We start from the raw sequence: 19,182 nt of genomic DNA, 5'->3' as shown, positions 1-19,182 counted from the left end.
ATGGGGTCGCAGTCAGACATGACTGAGTGACTGAACTGAACTGAACTGAAGGTTCAAGGTGCCTTGAGCATCTCAGTCCAAGTAAAGCAGTCCAGCAGGCACCTGGGAAGGTGAATCTGAAATTAAGGAAGTATTCAGGGATGGAGGTTCAGATTTGGAACTCATCAGCCTGTAGCTGGTACTTGAAACCATGAGATAACTTGACAGGTCCTAGGGAGAGTCCATGGAATAACAAAGAAAGATAAGACCCAGCAGCCCTCTCAAGGACAACTGGAGGAAGAAGGTGATTATCATGACAATCATCAGGATAATTTTAGAGCACAAGTATCCAGATAGAGGAGAATAAAGAAAGCAGTTGGTGCAGGGCAGTCAAGGAAATGCAAAGTGCCTAAAGAAAGCGGCAAAAAATCCATTGACAAGAGGCCAGAAAAAATGCCCAGTGGACTTGCATAAGAGGGGATGTTTGCAAGGCAGTCTTAGCCATATGCCTCAGATTGGAATGGAGAAGTCAGAGACAGGTGGAGGAACTGATTTTGAAAAGAGGAAAGATCACCTTATCAGAAGCTGGGGAGGAAGTGGAAAGTGGAAGTAGATGTTTATGTTTCTAGAGGAAGGGGACACAAAGGTCAAGTGTGATGGCCTAAATCTTCTTGAGGTGGAATGTAAGACGCCTGCTGAGAATAGAGGCAGCGGGAGAGTGAAGTGAGTAGTAATGGCTGCAGAGACTTGAAAGGAGAAGGTTGAGAGTGGCCACTGGGGAGACTAGGGTGGGTACCTGGCTAAAAGGAACAGACACATGGGCTATTTTGTGGGCTCAGATGGATTTCTGAATCCAGCGTTTGTAGTTGTTATAAGTTCCACATTTAGGGGATTCTTCTCCAAATGCACTATGGTTAAGAAGGTGGCTTGTACCACCTTCTTTGTCCATGCTGAGTTTTTGCTGGAAGGTGTTATCAAGGCAGGACCTCCAGGCTCCTTGTAGCCTTGGCTCCTTGAAGAGTCCCTGTGTAACACAGAAAGGCAATGGCCGTTTATTCTGCTGAAGCTTTGACTCTTTTGTTAATTCCGTAATATCTACTTTGCCACAAAGCCAGGTTCAACCTGAAATTTAAAAGTCCAAGATCTTCAAGTTCCTCTCAGTTCTCTACCTCCCAGTCTCTGCGGTAGCCCGCATATCGACAGGCTCTTCAGATGCTTATTTTGTCCAAGGGTCTAGGCTATCCTTTGCTGGTCTGTGATTCACACGTCCCCAGATTGGCCTTTCCCAGACTGCTCGTGGAGCATCTGAAGTTGGGTAGATTCTATAGGCCAAAAATGAGAAACACCCATCTGCCCTTCCTTATTTAGTCCCTTGTCCTAACTGACTTCAAGTTGAATGGCTTCCAGACAGAAGCAGAAGTGTTCTAAGGTGATTAGCTAGGAACGCAAAAAACAATTGGAAATCTATTGTGCAAACAAGTGTCTGTTTGATTTCTCTCCACTTCCCTTTGGATATTAAGCTTCCTTTTGATTAGTGTTTGGTTTCCAGTAATAAATATGGTGCTACTTCATGCGTTCATTGTGAGGATTAAATGTGAGAAGTAATGGGTGCAAAGCAGTGCCCAGTTATGTTCAGCGTTCAGTACATGTTGCTCTTGTTTATAGAGAAGCATTTGCATGAAGGAGAGACTGCTGGAAGGGTTACATGCAGGGGGGTGATGGGCAGGGGGTGTGGGAACAAAGGGGCCTTCCCTTCACCACCCTTTCTGGTAAATTGTTTATCTTACCTGCACCCAACCAACCCAGTGTATGCCTGGGAAGGTAACTCCAGTCACATCTCTGCACCAATCCCAGAGAGCCACATCGGTGGGAAACGGCAATAAAAGGACGGTCCACAGCAGACGTGCATTTCCACAGCCAGAGAAGGAAGAACATTCCGTGTTCTCGCCACCAGGTAAGTCCTGCTTCAAGCCCCGGAAGGCTTTCTCCTGAGCCTGGGGGCCTCCTCTGATACTTGACCCTTTCAGAACCCAACAAGGAGTTTGGAGCCTGGCCTTTATTGATGACTCCAGATATCACTGTATTTCCAGTTCGACCGTGACTCCGACTACGTGCTGGCTGCTCCAGGGCAAAAAATGCCCCCTTCCCTTGTCTCTGAACACTGTCCCCTCCACCCCCCAGGAAGACAGGCGTCTACTTAGGATTTCACCTCTAAGAATTACCAGTCCTGGGCACTCTCTCATAACATAGCCACAATATCCCTTCCAGAAACAAACTTCTGTCTTCAGTGGAAGTCTTTCAGAGGCTGTAGAACATTATCCAAAGATTCTCCCATTTGAGAAGAGTTTCCCAGAAGAGGCGGTGTTATTTATTTGAGTGTTGGCAGGCTCTTCACAGTTCCTTGTTCCTATCCACTCCCTCCTTGCTCGTTATGCACAGCTCCCCCAAATGTCTCCTGAGCACCTCTTGTGCTCTGGGCACAGTGCGAGGAGGCCATGACGGGCTCAATCTGACATGGTCTCACCCTCATAGACATCTGCATACACAGAGGATGCTTCGGGCTCTCTCTGCACAGTGTGTGATGCACAGAACCGAGAAAGGGAAGCTGCTACTTTTGTCTGTAGACACTCATAGCTCTGCCACCCTCCCTTCCATCCACGCTCCAACAGCCTCTACCTTGACCCGAGCAGGACCTGCCCTGAGACCTTCGAGGACATTCGCTAGTCTTGCTTGCCTTTGGTTCTCTTGCTGTGAACCTCACCCACTTGACAAATCTCCTGCTCCTGTTATAACATCTCTTTTCTGTAAGTCACAGAAAGGACTTTAAAGCAATACATCCTTCATGAAAGAAACCATCAGAACAATTCTGAGAAAGTGGGCCTAAGCAAGCTATTTCACTTCCAGCATAGTACTTGCACATAGGAGGGATTCAATAAATATTTCTGGGATTAATTTACTCTGAGTCTCCGCTATTTCATCTGTAAAATGGAAACGATAAATACACCTTCCCTGGAGGGTGGTTTGGTGTCTTAAATGAGCTAAGGTATGCAAGGTGCTTGGTACGAGTCATGTGCTAACTGATGTGAGTTCTCTAGTTTTTTTCTTACCCCTGCAGTCAGGGGAGCAACCTCTGTCTCCCTAATCATATCTGGGTCTCCCCACGACCACTGCATGGAGAATCTGCAGGTTGCTGAGTGACCCACATGTCTCAGCTCCTGGAAAGGATGACTTCTGTCCTGTGGCTGGCCCTGGCCTCCTACATTCTGACCCTGTCATCTACAGAGCAGCAAGGTGAGTACTCTGCTCACCTGGCATCTCAGATAACCCGTGATACCTGGAGAGGCAGCAGGGGAGAGCAGAAAATTGGTTCAGGGTCAGCAAGAAAACAGGGATGTGATAAAAACTCAAGGGAAACAAGATGAGAGAACCCGGAATCTAGTCACAATCTCTCAAAGAGCCAAATCAAAAATTCCCCCTCAAGGGCAGTGGGAGCCAGTTAAAACCTCCTATGCCTGGATATGGTGGCAATCAGAGGGCTGGGGGTTCATGAGGATGTGAAGCTCCCAGTCTCTCTGTGCCTTGTTTTGGCAATCATCTCTCTTTCCTCCAGATCAGTTTGCTCATCTGTAAAATGAAGAGACCAGGCTTAGTGATCTCTCTGTGGTCCTTCCAAAGATCCATGGATAGGGCATCTTAGATGCTTGTAGGAAGGATTCTCAGGCTTTGCACAAGGGTGAAAATTTCTGCTTACGTCCCTGTGGAGGGAGCTGGAGGCACTTAGCTCATGGCCTCCCTTGGGAAAATAGTGTGTGCAATAACCAGTCCAAGAATAATAAGTGCAGTGACTCCTTTCCTTAAAACAAACATGTACAAAAGCAAGGCTTGAAAATCTTTTTCCTAAAAAGTTCCTCTAATGTGATTCAGCTTTGTGGGGATGGACTGAGAGCCCCAGTAATCAGTGCATCAGCGCTGGGCACATGATCACCCATTAAATAGTTTAATAGATCAAAAGAAAGGAAAGGAATGCGACCCTGGTAGAATGTACTTAAGTCATCATTGGGGCATTTCAGCATATCAGAGCTAGAGGAGAGAACTAGCTTGAACTACTAGGCTCCAGGTGCTGTGCTTGCCATTTCGCACCTAGTACCTCATTTAACCTTCTAACACTCCTTGAAAGGTTTATTCTCCCAAATGGGGCATGCATATCCTGAAATGAGGTTGCACGGCAAACTCTTAACTGCAGGGGCAAGAGTTCACTCCCTGGTTAGGAAACTAAGATCCCACATGCTTCAGGGAATAGCCAAAAAAAAAAAAAAAGAGAGAGAGAGAGAGAGACTTTTTGGTAGCTAAGCTATATGTACTTTTCTTCATGGGTATTAAACCATATAACTAATACATCATACCTATGGTATCACAAATACTATTCCTTAGGATGAAATGAATCTATAAAGAGAATCACTGAAAGAAACATATGAAATATATAATGACCTTGTTAATCACTCAATACAAAATAAAATACAAAATAAAAGGTTTTTTAAAAATCTAAAGAGTAAACTACAGACATCAGTGCATTTTATCTGTAAATATTTCAGCATGCAAATGATTAGTCTCAGTTCAATGTTGCTTTCACTTGCTTTTTTTTTGAGATAAACTTAAAATACAATAAATGTACAAAATTTAAGTGTATAAATAAAGAGAAAAAACACATGAGACAAATACAAGGACAGATGGATACCTGTGTGGCAACCATGACCTGAAGTATAGGAATGGATGATATTTGCATTAGCTTACAGGTGGCATTTTGCAGAAGAGTCTCAGGGGAATTAAACCATCTGCCAAGGTCAGCCAGTCAGCAGGTGCAGAGCTGGATTTAAACCCAGACTGTCTGGCCTGTGACTTCCTCCACCCTCCACCCCACCCCTGCTTTACTTCTCCATATCTTCACACATCACAGTCCTTGAATCTGTTAAAAACCAGAGACCAGCAATAGGAAATGGCCCTATTAGACCCAGTGGTTCTCAGTGGGGGTGGGGTGGTGATTTTGCTTTTCAGGGGACACTTGGCAATGTCTGGAAAGAACTTCAGGGAGGAGTACTCTTGGCATTTAGTGAGAAAACTCAAGGAAGCTGCTAAACATCCTACAGTGCACAGGACAGAGCCCGTCCCCCAATATAATTATCCAGCCCAAACATCAGTAGTGCTGGGGCTGAGAAATCATCATCTACTGATAAAGGAAAAATCTCTGTGATATTCTAAATAATCAATGCAAGTGGAAAGAAAGCTGTACAGCATTAAACACATTTAAAAAAAAAAACTATTTTAAATATATGCACAGGAAGGGTCTGAAAACCGTATGACAAATTTATGGTTACGTCTGGGAATGGAATGAGCTATGACAGGTGTCATTTCTACTTTATTCATTTTAACAACCTTTGAGTTTTCTCCCATGAGCCTATGCTACATTTACAATGAGAAAAACAAATACTGGCAGGCAGAACCACAGTGTGGTGGCTCAGGGGAGCCCTGCAACAATCCAGAGCCCTCTTCACCACTCAGGCTCAGTATGAGTGACACCTCTGAGGCTATGCAGAGAGTGTGGGGACTCTGATGTTCTTAATGCCTGCAATATACCACACAAAGCCCTCATTGTTATTCTGACCCCGAGGTGATGAAGGCTGATGTGCAACCAATGGGTCGTGTGCCTCTTGCCTTCACTGGGTTCCCTAGCCTTCCCAAAACAGAGTGTGCAGGGCACGAAAACCCTGTAGGCCCAGGGTCTGCTCCGTAAACCCGAGCATACCGTTATTCTCCAGGTTACAGAAACTCCACCAACAGCGGTTCCTATGAAGAGGACTTGGATTGCGGAGCCCCTGGCACCCCAGAGGCCCAGCTCTGTTTTGACCCCTGCCAGAATTACACCCTCCTGAATGAACCCTTTCGAAGCACAGAGAACACAGAGGATGTCCAGGGCTGTGACAGCGACAAATACGGCTGGTACCGATTTGTGGGGGACGGAGGAGTGAGGATGCCGGAGGACTGTGTCCCCACGTTCCGATGCCAGACGTCTGCACCCCTGTGGCTGAATGGCACCCATCCCGGCCTTGGGGAGGGCATCGTCAACCGCACCGCCTGTGCCCACTGGAGTGGCAACTGCTGCCTCTGGAAGACAGAGGTGCTGGTGAAGGCCTGCCCGGGCTCATACCACGTGTACCGGTTGGAGGGCACCCCTCAGTGTAGTCTGAGATACTGCACAGGTGAGCGGGGCAGGGCAACCCGGTGAAGTGCCCAGGGTCAGTAGAGTGGGTGCAGCGGGTCAGGAGGAGACTGAACAGAACAGCCTCGGTTCAGTGCCTGCAGTGGGCACAGACAGGTTAAGCAATTCTCCCATCATCACAGAGCTGGAATGTGGCAGAGCCAATTTGAACCTAGCATCCCAGCTAGACGATCCAAATGCTACCCCCACCCCCACGAGGTCTACATGTGAACTGAAAGAATTAAGGCATGGAAAGTTCTGGGAATAGCATTTGCCCTGTAGTAAAAGCACCAAGATGGCAGCTCCAAGGTTCTCACCCCACCGGATCAGGAGTTGGGAAATTCAAGTTCGAGGCCTGATGCTTCCACCAAATATGGCACAACCCTTGTCAAACATGGCACCTCTTCTGTAGAATAAGGTTGGCCTTGGTGACCTCAAGTCCACCCTGCTGTGCACCCTGATCCTCTTCCTCCATGTCTCACCCCAGACCCTGCCACCTCGGAGCACAAGTGTGACAGGACCTGCCGCCCTGAGGAGGAGTGTCGCCTCGTCAGTGGCACCTGGGGCTGCTTCTGCAGACAGGACCTCAACATCTCCGGTGAGCACTGGGACTGTGCTGACTCAGCGGGCAGGGCAGGAGGGAGGGAGCTCCAGAGGGTCAGGACTAGGTGTGGACCACAGTCAGTGGTGATGGAACCGAGGTCAGTGGAAGAGACGTGCCAAGCCAGCGAGTTTGCAAGGATGGGGCCAGCGGTCAGACACATTTCCGGGTCAGCCACTGGACTGTGGCCTTGGGAATGGGTGGGCTTGACTCATGAGGGACAAAAATACTGAGGATGAGGACTCTGCCAGCGTTGGAAGTTGTGTTCAGGTGTTGGCATGGTCTCCACGTGAGGAACAAGGGCAGACTCCTGTGTCGGTCTTGGATTTGTCGGGTGGGGTCTGGGACCTGGGACCAGCTGCTTACCCTCTCTGAACCTTAACATCCTTATCTGTAAAATGTGGGTGAGATAATAATAATAAAACAAAACCCACCAAGCAGGGCTTTGATGAGAATTCAATAAGACCAGTCCAAATGGGCAGGCTCTGGAGGTGATGTTCTTGTCATCCCAGCAGGTAAGCAAGCACAGGCAGGTGACCCATGGATACAGATGAGCCCTAAGCCCTGGGTGGGAGTTGGAGGGGCTTCCCAGTGAGATCTTCTTCCCTCCTAGACTCTAACGAGAGCCTTTAATTCTTGCTTTGGGCACAAGCCCGCTTTCCTCTGTGCATACTCCTCGCCCCTGTGGAGGAGAGAGCGTTCTATGTTGAGGGACAAGAAGGAGCTTGAGGTCCCTATCTGTGGTGGCAAGTGTGTCCTTCTACTCCACATGCAGGGAGAGCACCTTTCACATGGGAGAATCATTTCCTGTTTTCAGGGAAACAGAGAGGTGTGTCAGAGCGTGGCTCTTGCATTAGCTGCAACTTAAGTAACTTTAATCAATATACTATTTGGCATATTTGGGGATGATCTGCTCTGGGTCCCAGGAGGGACCAGACATGAGAGCCTTCGCCAAGCCTGCAGACAGCATGCTTGGAAATCTTGGACGGGGGCATCTTGGCCAGCCTTACCTACCGCAAGCCTGAGTGTAAATCCCACATGGGCCTCAGGCCCCTCTAGTCTCCCCAGACTCCTGCTGGGCAAGGCGGTTTGCCAAAGGGCACAATATGTGAGCTCTGCCCTCTCCTTCCAGACCCCTATCCACTCTACCTGCCTTCCTCTCGACTTTCCAGATGTACACAGTTTGCAGCCTCAGCTGGACTGTGGGGACAAGGAGATCAAAGTGTCACTGGACAAGTGTCTGCTGGGAAGCCTGGGTTTTGGAGATGAGGTCCACGCCTACCTGCAGGACGGGAACTGGAACTGCAGCAGCCTCGGGCAGAGTGAAGAGAACTGGATATCCGTGACCGATCCCACCCAGGCTGGTGCCTGCGGAAACATTCTGGAGGTGAGTGATGTTTATACCCCTGCTGCCAGAGTGCAGGAGCTGGGCAGGCGAGGTGTAACTCAGTAACTATGAGTCCTTGGACAAGTAACTTAGCCTCCGTGGACCTCTAAGGGCATGTGAGATTACACACGTTGGTCCAGGAGGCAGCTTAGAATAGGCTTGATGCTTAAGCTCAGTAAATGAAACCTATGATTATGATTCTTTCACTTAGGATAATGTGGGAGGGGTTCACAAAGGAGCAAGCGTGGCAGTTCCTGACTGTTCCCAAGAGTCAACAGTTTATTGTTCTAGTTTTCGATCTGGGATCCTCATTCCCCTTCCAATAAAGTGCCAGTGCCACTCGGGGAGGAGACCCATTGCCTCCGTGAGATCAGAGGACAGGGTTGTCCGCTTGATTGACAGCATCAACTCTGGAGTCACACAGACCTGAATCCCAGATACACTTGTACCTGCATCCATGTCGACATATATGTGGTCTTGTTTTTATGCCAAAGAGAAACCAGACCCATGCCATCTACAAAAACACCCTCTCCTTAGTCAACGATTTCATCATCAGAGACACCATCCTCAGCATCAGCTTCCAGTGTGCCTACCCACTGGACATGAAAGTAAGCCTTCAAACGGCCCTGCAGCCCATTGTAAGGTATGGCACTGATCTTTACCCTTTGACCTATAACCCTGACTGACTTCGTGCACATTTTATCATGTCCACAGGATGCTACCCACCGCCCTCAGGAACTTCCATTCATTCCACAAATATTTGTTGATTATGTATTAGGATGTTCAGCATGAACAAAGCAGGCATAGAATATTTTGTGGATATTGAAGATTATTACTATGAAGCAAGGCAACGACATGAAACAGTGTTAATTAAATAAGCTGAGGAACAGAAGAGCGTGACAATTTCATTTATCTTGAGGCAGAAAGGCATTAAACAACTCATTATATCAAAAATTATTTACAAGTGCAATGCAGGCAATGTAGGGGAGGCACAGGGTGCTGTGGGAGCAGGAACAAGGGTCCCTGACCTAATCTTGGTTGGGGAGGAAAGCTGGGGGCAGGAAAGCTTTCCTGCACATGTGGGATTTAAGCCAGACCAGATCTGATTGGATAAACTCATCAGATACAGAACCAAATAGCAATTTGGGTAGAATTCAATTAGGGCAGGGGGTCTGGTCATTTGTTCACTGCTATCTAAGTGTGCCTGGAATGGTCCCTGCTGAAGGAATTCCTCGACATTCCTAGATGTGCTTAGGAGACTTTCTGAGGTATTCGAAATCCAGAGTACCTGTCCCCATTACCTTTTTGCCTCCTGGGTTCACAGAATGGCATAATCAGGATCAGAAATTTTATAGTTCCATTTCTAGTTTTCAGTCTGTAATGTGTTGGGGCCCAAGGTTCATAAAAATATAAATATTAAAGCTATTTTATTTATCTTATTAAAACTGATGTTTCACTGAAAATTATGGGATAGAGGGAAGAGATGTGCTGCTAAAAATTGTGAGCCCACAGAACTGGTCCCAAGCCCAGTTCTGCAGGTGAGAAGACGGAGGTGCTCTTTGAGTGAAGGCGGTATGTGTGCTCTCTGATGCAGGGAGGACTGGTAGGAAACCTGAAGTCAGACATCTGTTTGTTGAGTTGAATGCCTAGAAGATAGTAGATACTTGATATAAGTAAATGACTAGTTCATTTAGGAATCAAAGGTGCGCCTCTGGCTTCATAATCTGACACAGGTGTGGGACTCGATTTTGTTCTCACTGTTCAAAACCTCACTCTGGTGGTTTTTGTGCTCTCAGTTCCCTGAACATCAGTATGGAAGGGGAGGGCGAGTTCACTGTCAGGATGGCCCTCTTTCAAGACAAGGACTACAGGTCTCCTTATGAAGGGACTGCAGTCACGCTGTCTGTTGAATCCATGCTCTATGTGGGCGCCATCTTGGAGAGAGGGGACACGTCCCGATTTAACCTGGTGTTGAAGAACTGCTATGCCACGCCCACTGAAGACAAGACTGACCCTGTGAAATACTTCATCATCAGGAACAGGTACTGGACAGTCTGGGGTTATCCTTCGGCCTAAATGAGGAGGGGTAGAGAACAATGATCAGCTCATCCCTGCCTGGCAGTTGTGTCAATTGGCTTGCCTCTTTTGGAAAACAATTTGGTGTGACATGACCCTTGACTCAGAAATATCACTCCTGAAATTGTGGCCTGAAAAGATTAATGCAAAATAGATGGGCAAGGTAAAGAAATGCCAGTCATTTTTCATTTCAGTATCTTTTATCATTTTGGAAGTAGGTTCATAGATCAAAGGGGACTTTTATACTGATGTTAACACTGACTACACAACATGAAAACAAAATATGGGACAAAATATGATTGAATTGTTAACTGGCAAAAACAAAGGGAAATGCATATCTATAGATCATGATTCAAACTGTAGTTAAAATACCAGTTAATATTTAGCATAGAGTTTAGGTGTGTACCAAGCACTGTGCTAAGCAGAATACAAGGATTATCTCATTAAATGTTCACATCAATCCTAGGAAGTACATATTCCTGTCCCTACTTTATAGAAAATAAAACTGAGGTTCAGTAAAGTTAAGTAATCAGCTCACAATCATTTAGTTAGAAAGTGGGTTGGGTTGGAATTTAAAATCAGTCTGTCTCGTTCTGGGGACTGTAGGCCCTCAAATTTAAACCATGTGAGTTTATTGGTCACATTGTGGAGAAAACCTGGAGGAATAAAAATCTATGCTATAGGTTGGAATGAACCATGGTGGGGGGTGAGGGGGCTCTTTAATTCTCTCCAATGCTGTTTTTACGCTGGATGCAGATTAGAAATGCAGTAAGAGCCTCAGACCCCCTGAGTTTTCCTAGAAGTTAGATCCTTGTCCCTGTCACCCTCCCAGCTGCCCAAATCAACATGATTCCACTATCTCCGTGGAAGAGAATGGGGTGTCAGCAGAAAGCCGGTTCTCAGTTCAGATGTTCATGTTTGCTGGAAATTATGACCTAGTTTTCCTGCATTGTGAGGTTTCTCTCTGTGATTTCATTAAAGAAGAGTGCCAACCGGTGAGTATATCTTTGGGCTAAATTATTCAGTGCCTGACATGGGGCCTGGTACCTCCATACATGTTTATTGGAATCCTGTATGGATTGAAAGAGGGGAGGGTGGGAAGGAGAGAAGAAGGGAGAAAGGGAGAGAAAGAAAATCAGATAAATGATGAGATGGAAAGATGGATGGATGGATGAATTAATGGAAGGGAGGGAAGGAGAAACAGAGAAAGAGAGGAAAGAAAGGATGAATGGATGTAACTTGAGTCTCCAAAAGCCCATGTGTAAGCAATTATAGTATCCCCAGGAAGCATATTAGATGAAAGAGCCTGTCTACTATGTTTCCTTGGTACAGAACGTTTTGAATGATTTTACTAATAGTTGACTTCTTTCAGTGCTTACTCTGTGTCAGTTCAATCCAGTTCAGTTGCTCAGTCATGTCCGACTCTTTGCAACCCCATGGACTGCAGCACACCAGGCCTCCCTGTCCATCACCAACTCCCAGAGCTTGCTCAAACTCATGTCCATCGAGTGGGTGGTGCCATCCAACCATCTCATCCTCTGTCATCCCCTTCTCTTCCCATCTTCAATCTTTCCCAGCATCCGGGTCTTTTCTAATGAGTCAGTTTTTTGCATCAGGTGGCCAAAGTATTGGGGTTTCAGCTTCAGCATCAGTCCTTCCAATGAATATTCAAGACTGATTTCCTTTAGGATGGACTGGTTGGATCTCTTTGCAGTCCAAGGGACTCTCAAGAGTCTTCTCCAACACCACGGTTCAAAAGCATCAATTCTTCTGTGCTTTCTTTACAGTCCAACTCTCACATCCATACATGACTACTGGAAAAACCATAGCTTTGACTAGATGGACCTTTATTGACAAAGTAATGTCTCTGCTTTTTAATATACTGTCTAGGTTGGTCATAACTTTTCTTCTAAGGAGCAAACGCCTTTTAATTTCATGGCTACAGTCACCATCTGCAGTGATTTTGGAGGCCAAGAAAATAAAGTCTGTCACTGTTTTCATTGTTTCTCCATCTATTTGCCATGATATGATGGGACCGGATGCCATGATCTTGGTTTTTTGAATGTTGAGTTTTAAGCCTGTGTCAAGCATCATTCTAAAACTTTTATATGCCTTATCCAATTTAATTCTCACAGCACACTTTAAAGTAGATTCTTTTATTAACCACATCTTCCAGGTGAAGAAACTGAGCTCAGAGAGGTTACTTGCCTAAGGGCCACAGAGCTAGAAAGTACCAGGGCTGAGTATGCCCTGGCTGAGGAGTGACTTACATGCCCATGCTCTTAACCCAGATTCAACACTGCCTACTAAGAGTTGGCATTTCTTGAGTGCTTGCTGTGTGCCTGTGTGTTGCACGCATATTTCCTTTTAACCTTCACAGCCTAGAAGATATGATTTAATAATAGTAGACAGGTGTCATCATTTATCCCAAGTTAGACAACTGAAAGAAAAGAGAGGAGATTCAAACCCAAGTTCATTTGACATGACTGAGAATTCTCTAGACTGAGAAAACCACAGCATCAGAGTCAGGATCATATTGTGGGTGGGGGCCCATTCCTGGGCCAGAGCTCCTCAAGGCAGGAGCAATTTGGATAGGAACATGCCTTTACATTTTGATATAATGAGAATTCTCCATCCCCACAGTCTTGCTCAAGAAGTCAACTCCGCAGTGAAGGAGTGGCTATCGACCCAGCCCGAGTTCTAGACCTGGGACCCATCACTCGCAAAGGTAAGAAGTAGCCAAGTCCTGGTGATAGCTCCAGCTGGCCAAGTGCTGACAGTTAACCTCAGGATCCTGGGGTCACCAACTTAACAGCCCAGGTCCTTTTCTGCTTCCTCAGGAAACCCAGTGGTAAGTGCATCTTTGCAGGAGATGTGTTGGGTAATGATAGTAGCATTTGCCACTTGTGCTGGGCTTCCTATGTACTAGAGATCAGGCTAAGGTCTCAGAACCCACTGACTCAATCCTCCCTGACTGCATCCATTTTACAGGTGAGAAACTGAAGCTCAGAGAGATTAAGTGACTCCCCCAAGATCACCTACTCATGAGCAGCTGGAGTTAGCATTGAACCCAGCTCAGGCTGATTCCCAAGCATGTGTCTTTTGTCTTTTCCTTCCTGCCAGGCGCTCATAACTCGATCCCTTTGAGATGAGGTCTAAGTGCTAAACCAGCTTAGGTTTCTGGAGAATGACCATGTTTCTCACAATCCAGTTATGGTGTTCAGGGGCATGACATAGGAGAAGCTTTCCAAACGCTCCTTAGATTTTCCTATGTCTATCCCGCAGGCTAGCAGTTGTCTCATAGCTTTTACTTGCACTGAATTGACAGAATCAAGAAGTCAAAAAACTTAAAGCATTTCTTCTGTCCTAGAGAAATTAAGGTGCAGTAAGTAACATTAATAATGGGTTTCCCAGGTGGCCCTAGTGGGAAAGAACCCAGCTGCCAATGCAGGAGACATAAAAGACTCTGGTTCCATTCCTATAACAGGAAGATCCCCTGGGAGGAGGGCACGGCAACCCACTCCAGTATTCTTGCCTGGAGACTCCCATGGACAGAGGAGTTTGGTGGGCTACAGTCCATAGGGTTGCAAAGAGTTGGACATGACTGAAGTGACTTAGCATGCATGCAACATTAATAATATTAATAACAGTAACAATAATAATACCTCCTGCCTGGCACCACATTTATATGCATTATCACATGGAATGTTCACAATAGTCTAGGGACATAAGCACTATTACCACTATCATTCTCCAGATAAGTAAACTGAGGCTGTCTCATGAAGAAGACCCTGCCTCTAGTTATCTTGTTCTTTTATTGAATCTTCCACTAGAAGCTCATGTGTTGTCACAGAGTACATTGGGGAGGAGGGAGGAGGGATTGAGAACTCCACTTTGCAATCAGGTAGACTGGGGTTCAAATCGAAACTCTTCCACTTATTAGCAGACATTGCTGAGCCTCAGTCTTCTCATCCGTCAAATGGGGATGAGAACACTCTTCACAAATCTCTCAGGAGGATTAAGTTTCAAATGCATGAAATGTGTTTAGAAAGGTACTTGCTAAATAATAGATGTTTCCACAATGTGGATTGCCAGTGACTGTGATGACCAGATCCAGGAGGTCTTGGAGCAACTCTGGCTACAGTGCCGCAGCCAGTGGAGCATGACTGTGGAAATCCTCACCTTCTGATCTTGTCTCTAGGTGCCCAGCCTCTTGGTGTCATGAGTGGAACACCCAACACTGCAGGTACATTATTTTCTCTTGCCTTTCCCACAGCTCTCCCAACTCTCCTTCGTTTTAATTCAGTGCATATTTATTTAGTCTCCTCTATATGACAGGCCCCATGAACTGTGCCAAGATCTGTGAACCCTGAAATGAATCAAACCCTAGACTGGCTCTAGAGATGCTCACAGTGCAGCAGGAGGGCCATCATTAGACAAAAAAAAAAAATGTTTATTGAGCACCAGCTGGGGTTAGGCATTGTTATTGGCACTAAGGTTATAATGGTGAATGGTACAGGTCAGGTGCCTGCCCTAATGGAGATTGTGTTCCAGTTTCAAAATAGATGATAAAAAAGCTCACAAGGCAATTTAGAAATAGAAGAGAATGATGTGATAGAAAATTATCAGCATGGGTAATACTGCCTTCAACAATGCAGAAGTTTATTTCTCTCACACACAAAAGAAGTCAATAAGACAAGCAATCCAGGACTAACAGGCCAGTATCATGGGGTCTTCAAGAATCCAGACTGTCTTCTTGGGCAGGGGAAGGCTAGCTCCTAATAAAGAGAGCAAGGCTCTGAAGGCATTGGTTCAAGGCTATCAGAAGAATCACAATCCTTAGGAGCCTCTATCCAGATGATTCCACCCCATGTTCCTCAGTCCCCAGGTTTTTCCAACCAGGGCTCTGACATTGTTACAAAGCTGCCCAAACAGAGCATTCAACCATCTTTTAAACCTGGCAACTACCATGAGTCCAAATTTGCTCCTCAGGGGTATCCACTCTTCTAATGCTGGAGATAAGGGCCTCTTACAAGTTACCTACCAAAGAGACACTCCAGCTCTTTCACTTGGCCCTAACTATTAAAACCCCTCCATTTCTCACTTTTCTGCAATAGGGCATTACTATGGACAGGGAGGCCTGGCGTGCTGTGATTCATGGGGTTGCAAAGAGTTGGACATGACTGAGCGACTGAACTGAACTGAACTGACCTGACTGATAAAGCAGTAATCATTAACCAAGTCCATTTCCCCTGTACTTAAAGGCCTGAATCATTGCACTGGACAGAGAATTCCCCTCCTCAATAGTAACTTTCTCTTGGGTCACTAACTGAAGAAATTTTTTAGCAATTATTTTGCTACCTTATGATGGGAACTACTCATGCCACGCAGATTGTGTTCTTAAAAAAAAAAAGAATCCAGGCTCCTTCCATCTCACCCCTCTACCATGTTTAGGATGTTACCATCATATTCATGGTCCAAGATGGCAGACAGAACACCAATCTTTATATCTAGGCCAGGATGGAGGGAACTTGGAAGAAGTCCATGACTTTTAAGGAACAATCCTGGAAGCTGACACCTTATATCTTCACTTACATCTCATTGATCAGTGCTGAGTCACATGGCCACATCTGGCTGCAAAGGAAGTTGGGAAATACAGTCTTTATCCTGGATGGTCACACACCCAACCAATGTTTGATGGATCTGTTAACAAGATAGGAAGGAAGAATGAATATCAGAATGGAAAAATAGTCAGAAAATTTTTTGAAGGAGGTAATATTTGAACTAAATGAGAAAAAGGAGCCAGGTATGCAAATATTAGCAGAACAAGCCCTGTAGGAAAAATGAACAACAATTGTGAAATTAAATACTCATATAAGCAAATAAATCACAAGCAAGTAGATAGTGCAGAAGAGTAATTAATTGTATTGAATAAGATCAGAAGAGAATTTCAGCTGATGTTAACATCTGAATGTGGTTTTGATGAATGAATGGAGTTCTGTAGGGAGACAAATCTAAGAAACATATTTTGGTCCAAAGGGAAAGCAATGCTATTAAGATTTCACTATCCCCCAAAATGGCCTATACTGGTGAACCCAGACATTAGAAAGTTCTACCCATCCTTAAATCTCCAACTAGATAACAGTCTAAATGTTTCCAAATAACCTCAGTGCTAACATTCAGACAATGCTCGGAAAAGCAATACTCATTAGAGAGGGTGGTTAGAGCTCAGACTGCAAGCAGCTTGAGAGCAGGGACCCAAATCTCATTAATTTCTTCCAGTCCTTCAGGTTAGCATAGTGCCTGGAACCACCCGGCTTCTCAATGGACTTTTCTAAATTGACTAATTTCTTGGTGGGTACTGGTTTCTGGAGACTTTTGAAAACGGAGGAATCACTCCAACATGACGCGGTGGCAGACTACTGCAAGAGTGTGCCTATGGGTTTCATAGTTTGCTCTCTCCCACAGCCATTTATGACGTTTTTAGAATTAACTGAACATCAACCTACATTTCATAATTATAAACTGGTTTTCATATAATGATATGTATCTGAAAATTGTGATATTCATCTCCCTCTCCCTCCTAAGGACATCAGAAAGTTATTTTGAAATTTAGGGCTTGAGGAGCCACTATAATCTGGTGTTGGGTAGAAGGGGCTTGCACATGCCTCTCCAAGATCCTCTAATATGAGACAGCTATGATCCAGGAGACAAGCCCTTCTTTAACCCTGAGTATACAGTAATGTTCAGAAGAGATATGATTCCAACCTCCCAGATCTTAGAGTCTGATTTTCAAAACCAATACTTACGTGGTGTTTACCATGTGTCAGGCACTGTTCTAAATGCTTGCTATGAGTTCACTCACTCTCCTTACAAAAATCTCATGCAATAATAGCTGTTAGTAATGATCCTATTCTGCACACAGGGACATTCAGGCACAGAGAGGTTCAATAACTCACCTGGGCCTGCATAGCTAGTTGCAGAGCTAAAATTCTAAACTAAGTAGTCAGGCTTCAGAGGTAATGCTTTTTTAACCTCTTTCTGCCTTCAGTGTCTTTCTGCCTCTTCACTGTCAGAGTGAGTAATGCTAGCTACTGTGACAAGTGATCCACAGCTTTCCGTGCTTTTATGCAACAGTTTATTTCCCATAAAATCACTGGAAGATGCAGCTCAGTGCCCTTTACAGTCATTAGAAACTGGAGTTCTTACCTTCTGGTAAATTCTGGCAACTCTGCTGTCCCCTGAAAGTCCTCTCTTGGAGGCTCTGCATCTGGTCCCTAGATGCTGGCTGAGGGAGCATGGAAAATTATGTACGAGGCTTTAAGAACCAGGCCTAAAAGTGGCACATGTGACTTCTACCCACATTCTATTGGTCAGATCCAGTCATATGGCCCTACCTACTGCAATGCATGGAGGAAAAAGTAACTTCCTATGTGCCCACAGGGAAATGCAGTGTTTGGTGGTGGTGAGTCAGCTTTGCCTCTAAGACATGGCCCTTTGCCACCTCCCAGGGGCAGAAATCTAAAATAGATATTAAGGATACTCTGTGTTTGTCATCCTTGTCCAGCAGAAGATAGGGACGCCACCTCACGTTGGCTGCTGAGTTCCAGAGCCCAGCACCCGACAGTCCTCTCTTGTGTTTCAGGATTCCTGGTGGCCTGGCCCATGGTTCTCCTGCCTGTCCTCCTGGCTGGGCTGTTCTGAGAGCTCGGCTGGGCATCTGGCCTTGAAGCTTGTGTTCTTCCCTCTGGCGACGGCTTCCAGTCACCCTGCAACTCTGCTGGTTCTGTCTTCAAACAAATCATGTTGTCTCCAGGCCTGGCTAGTTCTGGAGAAAAAGAAGAGCTTTCCCTTGTTTAACACTCACAGTCCTTTGTATTCCTCTTTTTCTCATGGTGTGGGGGGCGGGGGGGGCTCTGACACCTGGCCTGGACTGACTTTTCTCATTCATTAGCAGGCTCTTGAAAGCAAACGTGCTGGGTGCTTGTGTGTCTACAAGTATAACACATGTTCACAGCTTCAGGGAAGAGGGGCTATGTCAGTGAGGGGAAGGAGCAGGGGCAGAGCTTGTAAAAGAGGCACCCTCCACGATCTTCGGAAGCACCTCCATTCTGACTGCCAATAAACTGAACAGACTGATGCTTGCTTTCACCCCACTTCCTCTGGTTATTTCCATCATGGTTTCAACAATTTCTATGAAACATGTAATGTGACCACTTTTGGAGACCTTGCACCAGAGAAGACTAGTCCCCATTGCTCCCTGACCCCACCACACTGCAGACCTGCTTCGACGTACTAGAACTATACAAACTCCTACCCCTGGGACCTGGATGCTAGAAGAACTGCTCAGTTTGGGTGCAGAGATGTTGTCTCCCAAGAGCACACCTCTAGTGGTAAATAGTGATGCCCTTGCTCTGAAGGGTTCAGCAGGGAGTCCCAGTGTAAAATAATGCATCAATTCTGCCCTGAGGATGTAGCAGCAGAGCCTGGAGGGTGAGTAAAACCCCTTTCTGGAAACCTTGAATAAACCTTCAGGAAGACTCCACAAAGATGCCTCAGATAGAGAATGCTATGCATGAGGCCCCTCCAAGCTGGCTTCAGGGAAAGTGACAGGATCAATGCTAGGAGATCAGCAGGAGTGTGTGCACAGTCATGTCTGACTCTTTGAGACCCCATGGATTGTAGCTGCCAGGTTTCTCTGTCCATGGAATTTTCCAGGCAAGAACACTGGAGTGAGTTACCATTTCCTAGTCCAGACGATCTTCCCAACCCAGGGCCTAAACCTGCATCTCTTGCGTCCCCTGCATTGGCAGGTGGACTCTTTACCACTGCGCCACCTGGAAGTCCATAATTGACCAGGGGCAGAGCCTATTCATCTGCCAGGAG

General features: G+C 45.9%; 1 protein-coding gene across 1 annotated transcript; it reads left to right on the top strand.

Moving 5' to 3' along the window:
• Positions 1 to 1,759: 1,759 nt before the first annotated feature.
• On the top strand, positions 1,760 to 18,452 carry GP2 (glycoprotein 2). Its single transcript, XM_012104188.5, has 11 exons — positions 1,760 to 1,933; positions 3,095 to 3,270; positions 5,793 to 6,233; positions 6,720 to 6,830; positions 8,006 to 8,220; positions 8,715 to 8,863; positions 10,017 to 10,262; positions 11,129 to 11,291; positions 12,940 to 13,024; positions 14,498 to 14,542; positions 17,942 to 18,452. Exons 2-11 carry the CDS (start codon positions 3,183 to 3,185, stop codon positions 17,998 to 18,000), a joined length of 1,602 nt encoding a protein of 533 aa, XP_011959578.3. The 5' UTR covers positions 1,760 to 1,933; positions 3,095 to 3,182; the 3' UTR covers positions 18,001 to 18,452.
• Positions 18,453 to 19,182: the final 730 nt, after the last annotated feature.

The sequence above is a fragment of the Ovis aries genome, chromosome 24, assembly GCF_016772045.2.
Source record: "Ovis aries strain OAR_USU_Benz2616 breed Rambouillet chromosome 24, ARS-UI_Ramb_v3.0, whole genome shotgun sequence".
NCBI lineage: Eukaryota > Metazoa > Chordata > Mammalia > Artiodactyla > Bovidae > Ovis > Ovis aries.
Note: the sequence above shows the minus strand (reverse complement) of the source record. Positions and strands in the feature narration are given on the sequence as shown.

Excerpts from the sequence above, each read along its gene's own strand:
- GP2 (XM_012104188.5), top strand. The coding sequence starts at position 3,183 with ATGTCTCAGCTCCTGGAAAGGATGACTTCTGTCCTGTGGCTGGCCCTG. Across the intron at positions 3,271-5,792 it reads GTCATCTACAGAGCAGCAAG|GTTACAGAAACTCCACCAAC; the intron begins GTGAGTACTCTG and ends GTTATTCTCCAG. Across the intron at positions 8,864-10,016 it reads GCCCTGCAGCCCATTGTAAG|TTCCCTGAACATCAGTATGG; the intron begins GTATGGCACTGA and ends TTGTGCTCTCAG.